General features: G+C 36.0%; 1 protein-coding gene and 1 long non-coding RNA gene across 2 annotated transcripts; both read left to right on the top strand.

Moving 5' to 3' along the window:
* The first annotated feature begins 2611 nt into the window (after positions 1–2611).
* Positions 2612–5117, top strand: LOC121734799. Its single transcript, XR_006036786.1, has 3 exons — positions 2612–2622; positions 4044–4047; positions 5001–5117. It is a non-coding gene; the product is annotated as an uncharacterized LOC121734799 (long non-coding RNA).
* Positions 5118–16273: 11156 nt separating this feature from the next.
* LOC121734693 lies at positions 16274–18263 on the top strand. The gene is made up of 3 exons (XM_042125292.1): positions 16274–16501; positions 17081–17207; positions 17895–18263. Exons 1-3 carry the CDS (start codon positions 16405–16407, stop codon positions 18022–18024), a joined length of 354 nt encoding a protein of 117 aa, XP_041981226.1. The 5' UTR covers positions 16274–16404; the 3' UTR covers positions 18025–18263.
* Positions 18264–18573: the final 310 nt, after the last annotated feature.

The following is an 18573-nucleotide window of genomic DNA, read 5'->3' as shown; positions in this document are numbered from 1 at the left end:
TACTTCTTGAGATACCAGTTATGACTATTCTAGTGCCCAATGAAGGAAATCACCAATCAATAGAACTTTTGCATAAATTACATTATTAGATTTGCCGTTCTGTTTCTGTCAATTAAGGCGCTACCCCTACGGAGATGCCGTAATTTACCGTTTTTTACCAATTTATTAAAATTCAAGCATACTTTCAGTTTACAAAATTACTTTCATTTGAAACACACGCCAATAGATCGACAATTTCATTGACTACATTGAATTTTTAGGTCAATTATTTTGAACTAAGATAAGTGAAAAAAATAGGATTTTGGTGCGATTTCACAACGCGGCTAATATTTATTTCTTTATTTATATTTAGTATACAGACAGGTTACAGTCATTGCATGGTTGTACAAACATAATCTTAAGTTCTAGGCTAGACGGCAACCCAAAAATAGTATACATAACATAATTATTATTAGGTTGTTACTAAAAATAAACTATTAATACAAGAAAACTGATAATATCCACTACGAAACGTTGAGTATACAATGAGTGAATAATATTTAGCTTTACTTATATTACTAAAACAAAACAAAATAAACAATACTTATTGTGTAGAGAAAAGAAATGGATCTGAAAAATGATTACTATGCGAGTTATTAACAATGTTTGTCATAGTCGGAAACAAGAGATGGCAAATACTTGGCTTTCATAATATTATTGATCGTTTTCTTATAATGTGAAAATTGACGAAAAATGTCTACGCTCCAACTACCCACTGCAAGGTCATTATAAGTACGACACATTCTAACTAGCGGATTGTAATAGGACGTATTGTTTTTGAATGCCTGGATAGCGAACATTTTCGGCTTACGCGATCTATACCGAGCATCAATAGAGGAATGGAGTATTTTATGCAGGTAAAGAAGATCGTATCTCTCACGACGAGCACTTAACGGTAACACGCTGAATTTGGACAATTGAGTGATATAGTCTTTTACCACACGACCGAGATTAAGTTTTCGTGTAAGATATCTCAAACACATTTTCTGTACCCTCTCAATGCTTTCGATGTGTGTTTTGTAAAAGGGGGACCAAACTGGACAGCAATACTCCACCACGCTTCTGACTAAGCTGAAAAATAATGCTAGAACACTATTTGGTTTCCTAAAGTCTTTTGTGGAGCGTATGACAAACCCTAACATTTTATTACTTTTTTTAGGGTTCCGTACCTCAAAAGGAAAAAACGGAACCCTTATAGGATCACTTTGTTGTCCGTCTGTCCGTCCGTCCGTCTGTCAAGACCCTTTTTCTCAGGAACGCGTGGAGGTATGAAGCTGAAATTTATATCAATTACTCAGGTTTACTGTCCCTTGAAGCTGTGAAAAAATCAAACTTCTAAGCCAACGCAATCAAAAGATACAGCCGTTTATGCCGCAAATTTTCGACACTTGCAAGGGAATCAAAACCTACAGGGTGCTTCCCGTGAACTCAGAATCTTGAAATTTGGTACGAAGCAACGTCTTATAGCATAGATAAAGGAAAAATTACGAAAACCATAAATTTTTAGTTACATCACATAATATATATTTTTTTTAATAATTTTAAACTTACTACCCATTTCCTCATAAACGCGTAGAGGTATTAAATTGAAATTCATACCAAATACTCAGGTCTATAATACCTTTAAGCTGTAACAAAATCAAACTTCTATGTCAACGCAATCAAAAGAAACAGCAATTTAAGCTGCATATTTTGAAACTCGCAAGTACTCGCAAGGGAATCAAAACCTAAAGGGTACTTCCAGTCGACCTAGAATCTTGAAATTTGGCATGAAGCAACGTTTTATAGCACACATAAAGGAAAAATTCCGAAAACCTTAAATTTTTAGTTACATTACAAAATATATATTTTTTAATAAATATAAACTTATTACTTTTTTCCTCATGAACGCGTAGAGCTATCAAGTTGAAATTCATATCAAATACTTATTGCCTTTAACCCGTGAAAAAAAAAAAAATTCTAAGTCAACGCAAAAACGCAAAACGCAAAAGTACAACCATTGATACCGCAAGTCGCGACCGACCGCCGCCGCCGCCGATAGTCTGCTGCAAGGCTAGTATAAGTGTTTCAGTTATATTATAGATAAATGATATGTGTTAATATAAAATAAAGAATTACTTAAACTATTAAGAGATCTTTGTCTTAAATTTATGCTCCTCCATCTTTCCCCATTGTAATGTTATGAATTTCATTTTGCAATAAAAATACCATAGTTATGACTCGATTGTCGTAATGAACGAACTTTGTAAACCTTGCAGGTTTGTACGGAACCCTCGGTGCGCGAGTCCGACTCGCACTTGGCCGGTTTTTTAATATATGCTCATAGTGCGGGCGAAAACATAACTGTTCATCAAAAATAACACCAAGATCTTTTACTGTCTGCTGTCTTGACAAGACTAATAGTCAAGGTCGTTTGCTCGGGGATGGCCTAACTTATTTAGTCGAAATGGATATTTCTTCAGTCAAATGATGTTATAGGTGGCTTTGAAATCAATAGCAAAATCATAAATGTGGTTACAATTTATATGGTTTTATATTATAAGGGACCGTAAGCGCCAAATCGAATTATCATCATACATTATAGTATTGTTACGTGCTAGGGTTCGAAGGATTGTATGTACCACCTAGCGCCATCTAGTTTCGAGTAGGGGATTTATGTGTAGAGTGTCCCCTTATCAGTTTCGCTGGTTTGCCGCTAGATGGCACCACATGTCCGTATACCGTGTACCGTAACAGTATCTTAGTTTGCTGAGTTTAGCTTTTCATAGCATTTTTAAGACATTATTATGTGACCTATAATAAGAAATAAGTAACCACTGACACGTTAGATTAGCTGGCGAGTGCATACAACTGGACCAAGTCAAATATTACGATTTTTTTTTCAGGTAAGAGTTTAGCTTCTTTTTCTTTTCAATTTTTCCTACTAATTTTCACTTGAAATTCCTCAGTTTCTTCTCTGCTTACCTTGTCTATCTTTTTTACCTCCATGTCTTTGCTTGTACATTGATTGTCGCAAATGGCTCGGTAAGTATATTGGGTAGTGTATTACCCTAAACCCTTGTTCTGGCAAACAGGACTACTCATTGATTTCTTATGGGATAAACATCTTACATTTTTTCCAATTTCATTGGTTGTTTGTGGCTTGTTTTGTTTTTTACCCGACTGCGGTTCAGCCAAAAAGAAAGGTAGATAGATAGATATAAAGGAAATGGTTTCAGGCAGTCTAAGTATGTATGTATATGTTCGCGTGGCGGCTAAACTACAAGACCAATTTTTGCAAATGTCATGGCTATGAAATTTGTAATCTTGCCGCAGAAACATATTTATTTATTTCTTACGTAGTTAGGTTATTGTTTTTTTGGGTTCCGTACCCAAAGGGTAAAAAAGGGGCCCTTTAGTTGAGACTTCGATGTCTCTCCGTCTGTCTGGCTGTCTACTCACGAACCACTATAGCTAGACTTCTGAAATTTTCACAGATTATGTATTTCTGTTGCCGCTATAGCAGCAAATACTAAAAACAAAAGAAAATTATCTTTTACTCCAATACAACAAACGTATTTTTTTTGCCTTTTTCGATTATAATATGGTTATAATTGGAATTGGAATAATGGTTACAGCTAGGCCCTTGAAATGTTCACAATATTCTTAGTTATATTTATACTTAAATAATTAATACAAATAACTATACTTCCGCTTACATTAAAGTTCTCCAGTTAACACAAAGGCTGTCTGGAAGAAATCGCTTTTAGCGATAAGACCGCCTTTGCCCACATATTTAAATAACTGTTTTAATTTGAGCTTGTGTTTTGTGTAATTTTTTGTATTTGTGAGCAATAAAGTGTTTTATTATTATTATTATTATAAATAATAAAATTAAAATAAAATAAATATTTAAGAGGGGCTCCCATACAAAGAACACAATTTTTGGGCCTATTTTTGCTCTATAATGGTACGGAACCCTTTGTGCGCGAATCCGACTCGCACTTGGCCGATTTTTTTTAAAGTAATGTCTTGTTTATAATGCCATAACAGAATGCCAACGAGGTAAAATATTTCCAGATGTTTAGTACTCTTTCACAACACAAATAAGTCGTCATTTGGAAAAAACTGAGTACCATTAACCATAAAACGTTATATATATAGACAAATGTTTTTTTTTTTTATGAAATTAGGGGGCAAACGAGCAAACGGGTCACCTGATGGAAAGCAACATCCGTCGCCCATGGACACTCGCAGCATTAGAAGAGCTGCAAGTGCGTTGCCGGCCTTTTAAGAGGGAATAGGGTAATAGGGGAGGGTAGGGAAGGGAAGGGAATAGGGGAAGGTAGGGAAGGGAAGAGAAGGGAATAGGGTAGGGGATTGGACCTCCGGTAAACTCACTCACTCGGCGAAACACAGCGCAAGCGCTGTTTCACGCCGGTTTTCTGTGTTTGATTTTGCGATCGTCACCCAGCGCTTTAAATCTGTAATGGCTCTGGGGGGTGAGCCAAAATCTTTTCGTTTTCGCTTCGTTATAGAATCGCCGATGAAAATGTATGGAATTGACATAAGCGTTCGTTAATATGACGTTGACATTCGACTCGTCTTATGTCAATTCCATACATTTCGATCGGCGATTCTATAACGAAGCGAAAACGAAAAAGTTTCGGCTAAATGGCCAGAATCGCCACAAATTCGATATTGCCATCAAAACAAGGTAGTAAAGAAGCGTTTAGTAACACCTGTTATTTACGGCTGACTTTAAAAAATTTGCCACCCCAGAGGTGTAACGTTTAATACCATAGATATTTTTACGCTTGTCCATAATCGTTAGGGACGTTTTTGTCGATATTTTGATAGAAAAATTACGTGGATTTTAAGATTTTTATGAAACTACGTGTGGCACTGGAAGATTGCCGCGGTAAAGTGGTAAATAAAAATTGCTATGCCGTCGACATATTGTGCTCTTCGTCTGTAAGAAGCCTAAGCCCCAATTTCACCAAAGACTGTTAAAGTTAAAGCTCGAAAAAGTATCACGTTCCCTCATTCGTTTTTCTTATAAATGAAAGAGAAGACATGACATTTTAACAAGTTGTTAACACTAACAGATATTTGTGAAATTCGGGCTATATTTTTTAAAGAAAATTATCTTAACCCGCCATAAACGCCTTCCGATATCTTAAAACGGGGTTAAAGGAATTCATATTACCTCCTTCTGGGGTAATAAGTACCCCTCAACTCTTGAAGTGAAGTTTAGAGTGGATACGTTAAGGGTTAAATATCTAATTATTGAGAATTCCGAGTTATATCCTTATCGAATTAACGCGTACTCAAAGATATTTATTAAATATATTTTGATGAAATATTCACGTTAATATTTTGCTATTAGTTTTGATCAGGAATCTTATAAAATATCAGGAAATTACAAAAAGCCATTTTATAATATGTTTATACTGAAATAATATTTAATTGTGTTTAGCTATTTGCATTTTGAGGTTCATCTTTTAAAAAAACTCTTACAGTAATAATTTTATATGAACATGCATTTAATCAAATACCTAGTATTTACTAGGTAATAAGTAAACTATTTGTTCAGTTAATTACGTATTCAGACCGAAATTGATGAAAACCGCCACTATTAAAACACCTTAATACTTTTTCAGGGATTCCATACTAATATTATAAACGTAAAAGTGTGTCTGTCTGTCTGTTATGTCTTCACGCCCAAAACACTGAACCGAGTTCGTTGAAATTCGGTATGGAGGTCAAATTTGAGTCCCGGAAAAGGACATAGGATAATTTTTATCCCAGGAAAATATACGGTTTCCGCGCGATAAACAGATTTTGGTGCAAGAGCAGGCTTTATCTAGATTCTAGTAGAAAATATTTCTACAGAAAAATCTTAAAAAATATACTATTATTTATATACTATTTTCATATTTTCAGTTACTTTTTGAGTTGTAACGCGTCAAAGTTAATTTCATTTGATATATTTCGTCCAAATCTCCCGGGGGAAGGAGAATTAATTACCTGAAATATTAATTAATTGCTTTAGCCATATCTAGCTGAGAAAATATAACGAGGAACGTAGGTAATTAAAAGAACAGGATGGAAAAATAAAATTCTAGTCTCTTAATCTCGGAGTTCAAAGACAGAAAAAAATATGTGTAACTAAAATTATTATTTTTTAACAAAAAATTAAAACCGACTTCCAAGGTAAAAACAAAAGTAATATTCTTAAACATAATCTAAAAAGAATCAAATAATTATTATTTCTTATTATAGTGCCGTCTTCAGACTTCGCCTAAATATCAACTATTTCTGTACTCAATCTTCGTACTTTTGAAGTCGCTACCAGCCCGAAAAAGTTCTGAGATCCTTGACATAGAACTTACGCTAAGCTGGTACCGACGTTACCGTACCGTACCGTTAAGTTTTATGAACATGGTACCAAATTCAAGTCAAACCCTATACAACACAAAAAGAATTTTGTAAATCGGACCACAAACGGCTGAATGATCGTTGAACATACATAAAAAAAATACATACAGCCGAACATATTACCTCCTCCTTTTTGGAAGTCGGTCAAAAATTCGTCTTAGCGACTTGTGCGTGAAGAAGTAACAGACAGGCCGACACACTCGACCGACACCCTTCTATATACGTGGGAGAGTCATGCTTCGGCACGAATGGGCCGGCTCGACCGCAGAAATACCACGTTCTCACAGAAAACCGGCGTGAAACAGCGCTTGCGCTATGCTTCGCCGAGTGAGTGAGTTTACCGGAGGCCAATCCGCTACCCTATTCCTTCCCCTATCCTCCCCTATTACCCCATTTCCTCTTAAAAGGCCGGCAACGCACCTGCAGCTCTTCTGATGCTGCGACTGTCCATGGGCGACGGAAGTTGCTTTCATTCAGGTGACCCGTTTGCTCGTTTGCCCCCTTATTTCATTAAAAAAAAAACACTTTAACATTTATACGTATACTTATTAAGTATACTTTATGGATTATAGTAAATATCTTGAAGGAATCGTTCTACGGTTACTCTTAACATTGGCGGGGCAAGACCAAAATTTGATGTGGGCAAGATATATCTTGCGAGGCCCCCTAAAATATAATTTGCGAGGCCCCCTGATGGTTGACGCGCAAAAAGACGGATTTTTGGAGAGAAAGAATTTTTTGATACTCAAACTTCTATTTATCAAACTTTTTTATGAATATTTGGATACTCAAACTTCTATTTATAAAACTTTTCAGAATATTTGAGTATCAAAACTTGTAAAAAAAAACCTCGTGGTCCAAGGGATGCGAGGCCCCTTAGACCGCAGGGCCGTGGGCGGTCGCCCACACCGCCCACGCCTTACGCCGCCCCTAACTCTTAATTATTGAGATTCCTCTAGTCTTCTATTATAGGCTTCTAAGACATCGAAGGCTACTACAGGCTACGTATGATATTTCCAGTTAGTTTCATTAGGACAATGGCTTTAAATTGCAATGGTTAGGTGTATGGACGGTGGATGGTGCAAGGGAAAAACGCTAGCGACTTAATTTAGCGTAGATTCTCTAGTCTTTAACTTATTATTAACTAGTATTTAACCTATCGAAACTTAACTTAGTATACTGGCAAGGCCAGGGACCAAACCCGTGTAACTCAACACACAAGAGGTGAATGTTGGAAATTTCACGTACCGCAGCAAACAATTTTGCAAATCCTTTTATTACTTTACTTACGATCTAAAACATACCTTAGAATAAAATAGTACCGCTACAAAACATCTAAAATTCCCCTTGAATTTGGGGGCCCCGGGCGCCGCCCCACCTTGCCCCTTAGTAGCCACTGATGCTGGGTAATGCTCATAAAATCTGATGTGCCGTAACTGTCAACACAAGTGTGACATTCCAACATGGTCATACACATGCGAAAAACTCACTAGACACTCTTAGTAACTGTAGTGCCTTCTGCTCTTTTGCGTATTATTCTTCTAAAATATACTCGAGCTTAATCCGAACATGACTTTCAACTCAAGTCTTGTTTTTCCTAGTAAGCATAATCTCTAATCTCTATCAGATTACCAATCGCTTCATCATGTGCCTCCACCACACGTTAAGATGGAAGCAACAGAGCCATAGGTAATTCCAGACTACGGAAATAAGGCGCATTACTCACTGTGTCCGCCTATAACCTGCAGTTCTAAAATGGCGACATTCGGCTATACCTCTAGCTCTATTATTATTAATTTATATCCATTCTGACGTTGTTACTGTGAAAGTGTCTGTTTGTCTATTATCTCTTCACGCCCAAACCGCTGAACCGATTTTGCTAAAATTTGTTATTTAAGGTGACGCCGCGTTAAAGTAAAAACCGTGTTGGATAAGTTTTAGATTGCTCATAGAAAACTTCTTCAATCCAATTAAAAATGTCACTTGTGTGACAGGAACAAAACACTGTATAACTATTCAAAGCTTACCGGGCGTACCGAGGGAGAGGCAGGGGGGGGGAGCTGCCCCCCCCTGAATCATGTTTACGTCCCTACGTCCCCCCCCCCCCCCCCCCCCTGGTCCAGAACCTATTCAAAGCTTATACAACGTTTATTAGTAAGGGGCAAATGTTTAGTATACCCCAAAGAATCCATATAAAGCACTGACGATTCAAAGGTTTGGTAAGCCTGTAGGTACATTTTAAAATATAAAAAAGTAAAGCTTTCTAACTAAGCTTCGCAAATATTTTATTTTGCACTAAACTAAATGATTTAGTCCTTGCTGTCTAAATTTTCTGAATATAATAAATTTTCTTTTTCAAAACTTTAAAATGGCTGCAGTTTCTGAACCCACCACTAAAATAAAAAACGCTCTTATTATTTGTTAATCAGTTTTATCTAATGTACAAAAAGTCTCCATGACGCTCGAGTGACCACAAAATTAGCACCCTCCCTTCCTCTACTATAAAGGATGTAAAAAAACAAATGATACTACCTTAAGGTGTGTAATGTGTATTTAATTATGCGTCTCACATAATAGCTGGAACTTGGAAGGTGTTAATGGATCCGTCGTATAGTCCTGACCTTGCACCTTCAGATTTCCACCTGTTTCGGTCGCTGCAGAATTCCTTATCAGTGTCAGGTTGACATCACAAGAGGACTGCCAAAACCACTTGTCGCAGTTTTTTCATCAGAAGCCCCAACATTTTTATTATACCTATCGATGGGATCGTCCCTACCAACAAGATGGCAAAAAGTTATCGAACAAAATAACACCTACCTATATACTTTAGTCAATTGTAAGTAAACTTTATAAAAAAACCTTTTGAATTTTTATATAAAATGCGAATAAACTTTTTCCCTAACCTAATATTATAGAGTTCATTGTGGAAGTAGCAAAGCTATGAAAGTGTTACTTTTGACTTCTATGTTCTATGGAAAACGCCCCATCGTTAAGAATTCGCACATAAAAAGATAAAAAATTCTATTCAAAAACCCCCCCACCACCCCCCCACGTACACTCTAAATAATTATCGCTTTTTACACCCTGTACCATCGAAAATTGATTCATAGGCAGATGAAAGACTTCGTCATTTGGTCGGGTTATGTCAATTCCATGTTAGGCGCCATCTATCGACTGGGCATGACATTTGACGACCTCTGTGGCTCAGTGGTAAGCGCGTTGGTAGCTCAAGCCGGGGGTCGCGGGTTCGAATCCCGCCGACGGAACAAAAAGTTTTAGAAGTTCCTGGGTCATGGATGTGTATTAAATATGTGTATCATATAATAAAAATCTTAAATATATTATGTATAGTATAAAAGTATTAAATATATTTCCGTTGTCTGGTACCCGTAACACAAGTCCTTCAGGCACTTAGCATGGGGCCAAACTGACGTGGTGTGAAGCGTCCATAGATATTATTATTATTATTATTATTATTATAAATAAACCAAATAACGTTGGTCCACCCTTTGTTTTAGCTTCGTGGGTCCACCAGCGGATCCACCATAGCTGCCTATGAGTTAACTTCTCTGATAGTACTAATATTATCAATGAAATTGGTGGACCTACGTATTTTGATGTGGTAACTTCAACCCGTTCGACTGATCTTCAATAACTTTTGACTTGACTTATCCCGACCAAATGACGGAGATCTTTCAACTGTTGAGTTATGACCTAATTTCTGTGAAAGTGCATATTATTATTAATATAAAATTTTCGTATCATGACCATTAAGTTAATATACCTAGCGGAATAGAGAAACAAAGGCCTGAGCAAGCGAGATGTCACTATCAGTAACACGTGGTAAAAAGTGACGTGTGATACATGACAGCAGCACTCTTTTTCGACGTCCAGTCAGCACGTGCCGCACGTTGACAATATAACCTATTGATCGCGGAAAAACGAGACACAATAGCTTATCTATTGTTATCGCGGCAGATGTGGTCGCTTGAGGCTTCATGAATTAATCTCATAGAAATCATGTTCAATCATGCTTGTGTAAGTGTAGGTATATACACATATTTTTACACTCAGATGAAACCAATTTCGGTTTCGTTTGATAGCTCGAGATTGTTGCTCTATTCCGCTAGGTATACTAACTTTATGGTCACGACTCCCGGTCGCGGTGTTTGTTGTTTGTTTTGTATTATTATCACATCTTTATTCAGCCCCATTTAGCGAACACGTCTTTAGGAACTAACAAGTTAACCAAGTACCTAAAAACTGAGTTCAACATTTAACAGGTTAAAAATTATTTTTCACAAACATCTAAATTTTAGAGGTAGGTATGTGAAAAAGAACTTTATTTCTTCGAATCATTTAAATCTAAATGCTTCAAACAAATTAATATTATGGTTAGGTACTACGTGGTACCTATTTAAATTGGTAGCTTAATAATATTATGTTATTGATTATACGGTAGTAGGTTGTTATTCATTTAAATTAATGGAATGTGTTGTATTAAATAAATATTAATAATGCTTAACATTAATAGAAAATAATCTCACTTTTATTATCAAAGTTACGTGATTCTGGCAACCCTAATATATTTTTTTTTGAATGCAATAATAATTCATTTAAATCTATTAGTAATTCATATAAGCAAATATTAAATATGCAAATAGTGCACGAACATTGTGTTTTATTGAGTCAGTACTCAGTAGTACCTTTTTTTTTGCGCAGGGGAAACCCGTCATGGGTGCCCCGGGTTGGGGATGTGCCTCAGTTAGCTGAAGCACCCCGGGGGTATGTGAGACTCTTACTCACTAAAACCACCTGCGGTTCGCCTTCAGCCGTATAAAGGAGGGATGTCCCGGATCTAACAAACACAGGACTCCCTCCACGACCGGCCGGTCTACCTCAGAAGGGACCGGACTTCCACCAAAGTTAGAGAACGCTTCGGCAAACTGAAGCGTTCCCCTCGGCGCCGGGACTGGCTAAGCCGGGGAGGTTCCCATCCTCTCCCGGAGCCCCGTCAGACGAGATTTAGGAGGTTCGCATAGCGTCGCCTCCGCACTCCCGTCCTACGCCGGCGGAGCGGCAGAGAGGTGGGATCGTCTTCTCTGTCCGGTGTCCCGCTCCGCGGCCTCTTTCTGCGACATAACAATTTCGCAGAAAGAGACCGCCGCCTGCCAGGCCTCATCGCTCTCGAGCATGCAGCACACCATGCTCGGGAGCGAGAGATCCCCTCCTAGCACTGCCACGAGATCGTGGCGCTGCACGGCCTAATGATCGCACACCGCAAGGGTATGCTGGGCCGTGTCCTCCACAGCGCCGCACTCATGGCAGGCCGGCGTTGGCTCTCTCCTGGCGACCTTACTCAGGTACTCACCGAAGCATCCGTGCCCGGTGAGTACCTGCGTAAGGCTCCAGTACTCAGTAGTACCTAGTTAATCTCGTTCAAAACCTTTCAATCATAGACTAACGAAATACTACTTTAAATCAATTAAGTATTTTAAAAAGTTGCATTTTAAAAATAATATTTATTCCCACTTTGCGAGTCCCGTGCGAGTTTCTTGCGCCGGCTCTTCATGTCGAATTAGTTACCGAACCGGTGGTAGGCACCAGTGGCAACGACGTTCTGAAAGTATTTGATCCAAACCAAATACTTTCAGAACATTGAACAATTTATTTTGTAACAACACCATATACTTAGAACATGTTCCCTAAAACAATTTTGTTTCCGTTTGCTTGATAGTAATGAAAAAAATTATTCTAGGGAACCTGTACCAATAGTTTCTTACCTAATCAACAAAAATTTTAACCAGTAATGAGTAGGTGTACTGTTTGTATTTCATTTCTATATAATATCAAACAGTTTCAAAATAATTTTGGCGCAAAAATATATTTCTACATGATTTCTACATAATATTCTTTGTTTTGAATAATTTTCTCGTTGTTTTTTTCATGCATAACACTATTAGGGAAAGCCTACTAAATATACGTCTATAAAGATAAATATAAAACTAGGTATAACATTTCCATTGTAAGAGAATAATATATACCAATGTTTTTGTTGAAGGAATTTTTTATACCCTTTAAAGACGACATTCATAGGAACATTCATCGTTCCGTTTGTATGTTAATATAAAGCCTTATATTATGTGGTGTGAAAAATAAAAACACGTTTTTATTTTCTTGTTTTTTCGTCGCATGTTAACTATATGTATAGGAAATATTTTATTTTGTGTTTTATGGACGTAGTATCCTGCCCTTAATATATTTTAGTATAATATTAAGGGCAGGATACCAGAGCCTTGGGAATCTTGGCTTTAATTTTTAATTTCGTATCGTGAGTCACGATTACTAATAAGTAGTCATCACGATTCGTGACTTGTTATTTTATTTTTAAAATCTGTTAATTTTTTTTTTTTGTAATATTAAACACTACCCAATATTACCACTGTATTAAGCGTCTATTGTTAAGTAAAGTCTATTGTTAAGTAAAGTTCTAAAAATGTATTATCTCAAGTCTCCACTAGACCCATGGCAAATGCCATTGGCGTTGTAAAAAAAAGTATTTACAGATTTATTTATCACGTTTATTGCCAATTATGTTTGGTATAATCTATAGTCTATACTAATATTATAAATTCGAAAGTATCTCTGTCTGTCTCGCTTTCACGTTTTGGCGTGACAGAGATACTTTCGAAACTACCGAACCGATTGTAATGCAATTTTGTATACAGATATGAATGTCTAAAGCCTGATAAAGGACATAGGCTACTTTTTTACTGGAAAAGAGGTTTGTAAGGGGGTGAAAATGCGTAAATTTGTTCAAATTAAGTTAGTTCCAAAAATGCATAATAGATGACGCCGTGCGTCCCTTACATCGCGCTGACGCTTGCTCAAAAGTCTTTCTGTAAGAGGTGGTATCATTTTAAATCCGAGTTTCGGTTTTTTCGATTGTTATGTCTATTTACGTCATTATATTATAACTCAGTACTTTATCTATGCACTATGCAGTGACGTAACCTTAAACCTATTAATGATAAACAGTTTATGGGTAAAGTTGTTAAAAATATTATAAAGTTTAATTTGAAAAAATTAAATATTATATGCATTGTGCACACTGCACATCTGTTTTGATTTGGGATACCAGAGTTTTTTATAAAGGCTTTTGACACCGATTTTGTTGACATCGCGCGCTATAAACTGAAGTCCACGCGGACGAAGTCGCGGGCAACAGCTAGTACACTATATTTTGTTAGACTGTTGGCTGAAGTACCAAAAAGGCTTAATCGTGAAGACGTAAGTCACTTACGTCTTCACGATAAAAGGGGGCAGATCGGATCACGACACCATGGGCTAGAGAAATGAAAAAAAAAGTACGTGTAATATCTATAACTGTCTCCCTTACCTCAAGCCTATACCGAAGAACGCGATAGAGACAACTGCAGAAAATCAACGATTCATTGTCCCCTGATTCCTTCTCCAAAACTTAACCGATTAAAGTACTTTTTTCATTAAAGATTAAAGAAAAGCTTGAGCTGTGTTCCTATTTTTTTTTTTTTTGTATAATCTAGCCAAATCTGTTTTGTGGATATTTGAACACAGCGGGAAATCTGGCCATTTTTTTGGATTTTCGAACGTTCATATCTTATTTAATAATTAAATTATGAAGAAAAAGAAAACATAAGGACATTGTGTTAGTGGTCGTAGATATTCAGGAAAAAAATTATAACTATACTAGCATTATCCCGGGAGGAAACAAGGGACAACGTTTGTATGGAAAAAAGGGCGGTGTGGACTCCTCTTAACACGTTAATGAATGACATACCGCTTAACGCGACGTCGCGTGAATGGCTACGAACGTGTTGACGTAAAAACATAAGAAATTGACAACGAACGAAAGGGTCGTCTAATTTATGGGAAATGGGTTTCGTATGTTCCATCACTCTTCTTGCACTTGTAGGCTTCACAGCATTTCGGATAAGGATGTGAAACGTCGCTGGCGGGCTCTCATCCAGGGGGTAATCGACTAATCGCATAGTGCCACATCTGAAAATTTAAAAGTTACGTCATGTCGGTTTTTGTAAGATTCCGTTGGTCAAGCCGACTTTGTTTCTCTCAAGGGAAATTTATTTTTAATAACATTACGCCTTGTACATAATAAATTATTATAAAATATATTTTTTATCTTAACATAACGTGACTCCCGCAGCCCGCTACGTATTTCAATGATAATAATAATACTTTTCATTATCATAAGTAGCGAATTTTCGCTTCATACTTTGACAGGCTTAGGGCCGTCAAAATGTAAAGCGCGTAGGTATATATATATTTTTTTTATGAAATGAGGGGCAAACGAGCAAACGGGTCACCTGACGGAAAGCAACTTCCATCGCCCATGGACACTCGCAGCATCAGAAGAGCTGCAAGTGCGTTGCCGACCTTTTAAGAGGGAATAGGGTAATAGGGGAAGGTAGGGAAGGGAAGGGAATAGTTGAGGGTATGGAATGGAATAGGGTAGGGGTTAGGGGATTGGGCCTCCGGTAAACTCACTCACTCGGCGAAACACAGCGCAAGCGCTATTTCACGCCGGTTTTCTGTGAGAACGTGGTATTTATCCGGTCGAGCCGGCCCATTCATGCCGAAGCATGGCTCTCCCACGTATAAATCAAATAATTTAGAATGAATTATTTGTTTCTCATCAAAACATATAGTATAGCACTTTAGAAATGAATAATAAATCTAAACCACATCCTTTGCATTTGGTGTATTTAAAAAATGTAATCAACTTATCTACAACTAAATAAAAATCACAACCACCCACCTTTAAGTCTTACTTACATAATTTATGTTAGTTACAGTTGTTTACTTTTAACAACACTTTCAAGCTCTGTGTAAACTTTCGCCACTCAAAATGTAGCACCTCATATCACAATAATACAATACTCACGATTATACTATTATGGCCTCAGTAATATAAAAATAGACAAAACAAATTTTTAGGATAGTCAAAAAAACTACATACGTATTGAACACCGTGGGGTAAAAACTTACCCTATAGATCTACACAGCTCAAATGGATGACTTTTCGCCTACTACGAGTCCACTGACCTTTAAAATGTGCGCAATACTGAGAATACTTAAAAGGAATTAAATGTACTTTCAATAGAAAAAATATTATTGCAGTTTTTATGCGAGTGGGGTAAAAATTTACCCCATGATATTACTTAAGGGTTAAGTCAGTATTTATTGATGATCTGATACGAATAAGAAGATTGGATTTTATGACCTATTTTTGTTCTCTATGTTATCAACGTAATAAAGTTTGTTTACGTCTAAACTAACTATAAAATATGAATTATGATATTGTACGAGTTAACTCATTATCATCGCATTTAAATTCAGTCAAATGACTATTAAAAACTGACCATTATTATCGTTTACTGCTGTTGGCATAAATCAATAATTTTAAATGAATTCTATGGCCTGCCAGCTATAAGAATCTTATAGAGCTAGGATATCGTTGTTATATGGATGCAGAAACCAAGAAACTCAACTCAATAATTGAGCCCTAGTTTTGATTTAAAAGTAGCTGTAATAAAATTATCAATTTTGTGGTAATGTCAATATTATGTCCGCGTAACGTTGGCTGTGTGTGTTTAAATTAATTATAAACTGCAACGTAAATAATATCTACGTTACGTATTTATAATAATTAATTTGTGTATTTTATAGCCCAGGTTGAATAGAGCGTATCTATTACTTGAGATTCGTATTTACGACAAATAAAAAAATATTTTTGATCAACAATCAAAAAGATATTTGTGTGTATTAACCCAACTGTGGTGATTCTAAACTAAATGCAACTATCAATAATAATAATTGATAACGACTGAATATAAATTCTGAGTTCAAGGCCTATCACTTTAGTGTTAAATCCAAATTAGTGCAGTCATGTTGTCTCTCAAGACATTTTCGTTTCTGGCGACATTGTGCGTGGCGTACGCCGCAGTCGCTATTGCACCTAGCGACAAAAAACCAGAAAAATACGGTAAGTGTTTCGAATTTAAATTATATTGTATATGAAAAGATATAAATTAAAATTTGGTATTACAATTCAATTATTATAAGATTAATAGATCGAATATAAAATGAACATTGCTTGAAGCCATAAAGTTAAAATATATAAAAGTGGTTTTATGATAAATATTATTATGATATCTGTTTTTAATGTACCTGTTTAAGATTGTTTTCTATGTTTCGGAAACTTGTATTTTTACTTGTTACTCCTAATCCCTTATATTTATTTTTAAATATTGTTTACTTAAAATTTTAAATATTGTTTACAAACCGGTATCATAATTCAGTCTTATCAATAAGTGAATATGACCTTCACCTTATGTGTTATATTATAATAATAATGTAAATTATAATATACAGCTAACTTATTATTGTACTTATAATATGCTTATTATATTATAATACTTATAATATGCTTAATATATTATTGGCCAAGTTTTTTAGCATTATTCGCATTTATAATATTAGTATGGATTAATATTATCACTATAATAAATATTATTTGGTGTGCCATAGAGACTTTAATGACATACTATGTATATTTTTTTAGCTAAATTGGAAGGTTGTTATATGGCTGATATTGACAAATTCATGGCCTTCAGAGAACAATTTACACCAACCGACGGCAGCTGCTTAAGATACAACTGTTATGACAGCGGCGACATACAAATTGCTTCGTAAGTTCCACATTTTATTCACTGTGCAACAAGGCTTTAAATGAACGTGGGTGGGGGCGCTGCTGGTAAAGGAGAACTATCAAAAATGTAGTTTTTGTATGACGGCAGCGTTAGTTCCTTTTTTCGCCACGTTCATTTAAAGCCTTGCTTGGTACTACTAATATATATTCTATGGCCTTGCCGAGCTTTACACGCGATATTACGTTTTATTCTTTTAGCTTCTAACGTAAGCCACAGTCAATATAGTATAAAAAAAACTTAATTGCTACCAGTTTAAATGCCAACTACATATTATTATCAATAAAGAAAAATAATTGTAATAGCATACTAATTCGGTTCGGTTTTACATTTAAACAAAAAATAACAGTATAAAAATATATATGTTTGGAATATCCAATGCATTATTTTCAAAGTTTGTTTAATTTTTCCATGAAGTATTTATATTATATAGAATTATATTATATTTTATATATTATTGTATGTATCGAATAACAAGAATAAAATTACTTTCACTTTTATTTAAAAAATTTGCTACTGGACTGATGAATTCAGACAAAAGTAAATTTATTATGACAATTATTTTTCTACAACTTTTAAAATTGTAGGAATACTATCAGGCTTGATTAACGAGTAACAAAACATATCATTATTAAGAAAAATCTGACGTTACTTTTTTTTAATTTTCAGATGCGGCGCCGTAGGCATACCCCCTGGATGCGAGCCCGCCAGCGGCGACTTGTCACTTCCTTATCCGAAATGCTGTGGAGGCTTCAAGTGCAAAAACAGTGACGGCACATACAAAACTCATTTCCCATAAATTAGACGACATTTCTTCATTCTTGCCATCTTTTTAATATTCTTGCTTCCACAGTCTACACGTTCGTTACCCTTCACGCGACGTCGCGTTAAGCGGCATGTAACGCGTTAACTCATGATGCATTTCACGAGCTATCTTAAGTACTTTAGTTAAAACACACTACAAAATATTGTTAAAACTATAGAGAGACCAGGCTATTTGGCAATGAACGTAATAAATAAATCTATAAATAAAATACATTTTTTAAATAATTTGTTTCCTTATGCTAAGTAAGCCAAAGTTTTCCCATTTTTTGTTGGTTCAACATAAAGAAGTTTAGGCATTAAGATGTAAGGAAACATACCCATACTACGTGACCTATTTAGGGGGAGAGAGGGCTCTTAAAAATACTACAATCGGTCACAGGAGGGGTTTTAGATTTTTGTCACGTAGCTTAGTTTCGTATTTCGACGAGAGGAACATCACGCTTTTTGACTATCTTCGAATCTGGCGCACAATGTCGGGTGCGACTAAGAAGAAGGCTCTGGTGCATGAGTCGCGACTAAGAAA

This window comes from Aricia agestis, chromosome 16 (assembly GCF_905147365.1).
Source record: "Aricia agestis chromosome 16, ilAriAges1.1, whole genome shotgun sequence".
Lineage (NCBI taxonomy): Eukaryota > Metazoa > Arthropoda > Insecta > Lepidoptera > Lycaenidae > Aricia > Aricia agestis.
This window is presented reverse-complemented; position numbering and strand designations above follow the sequence as displayed.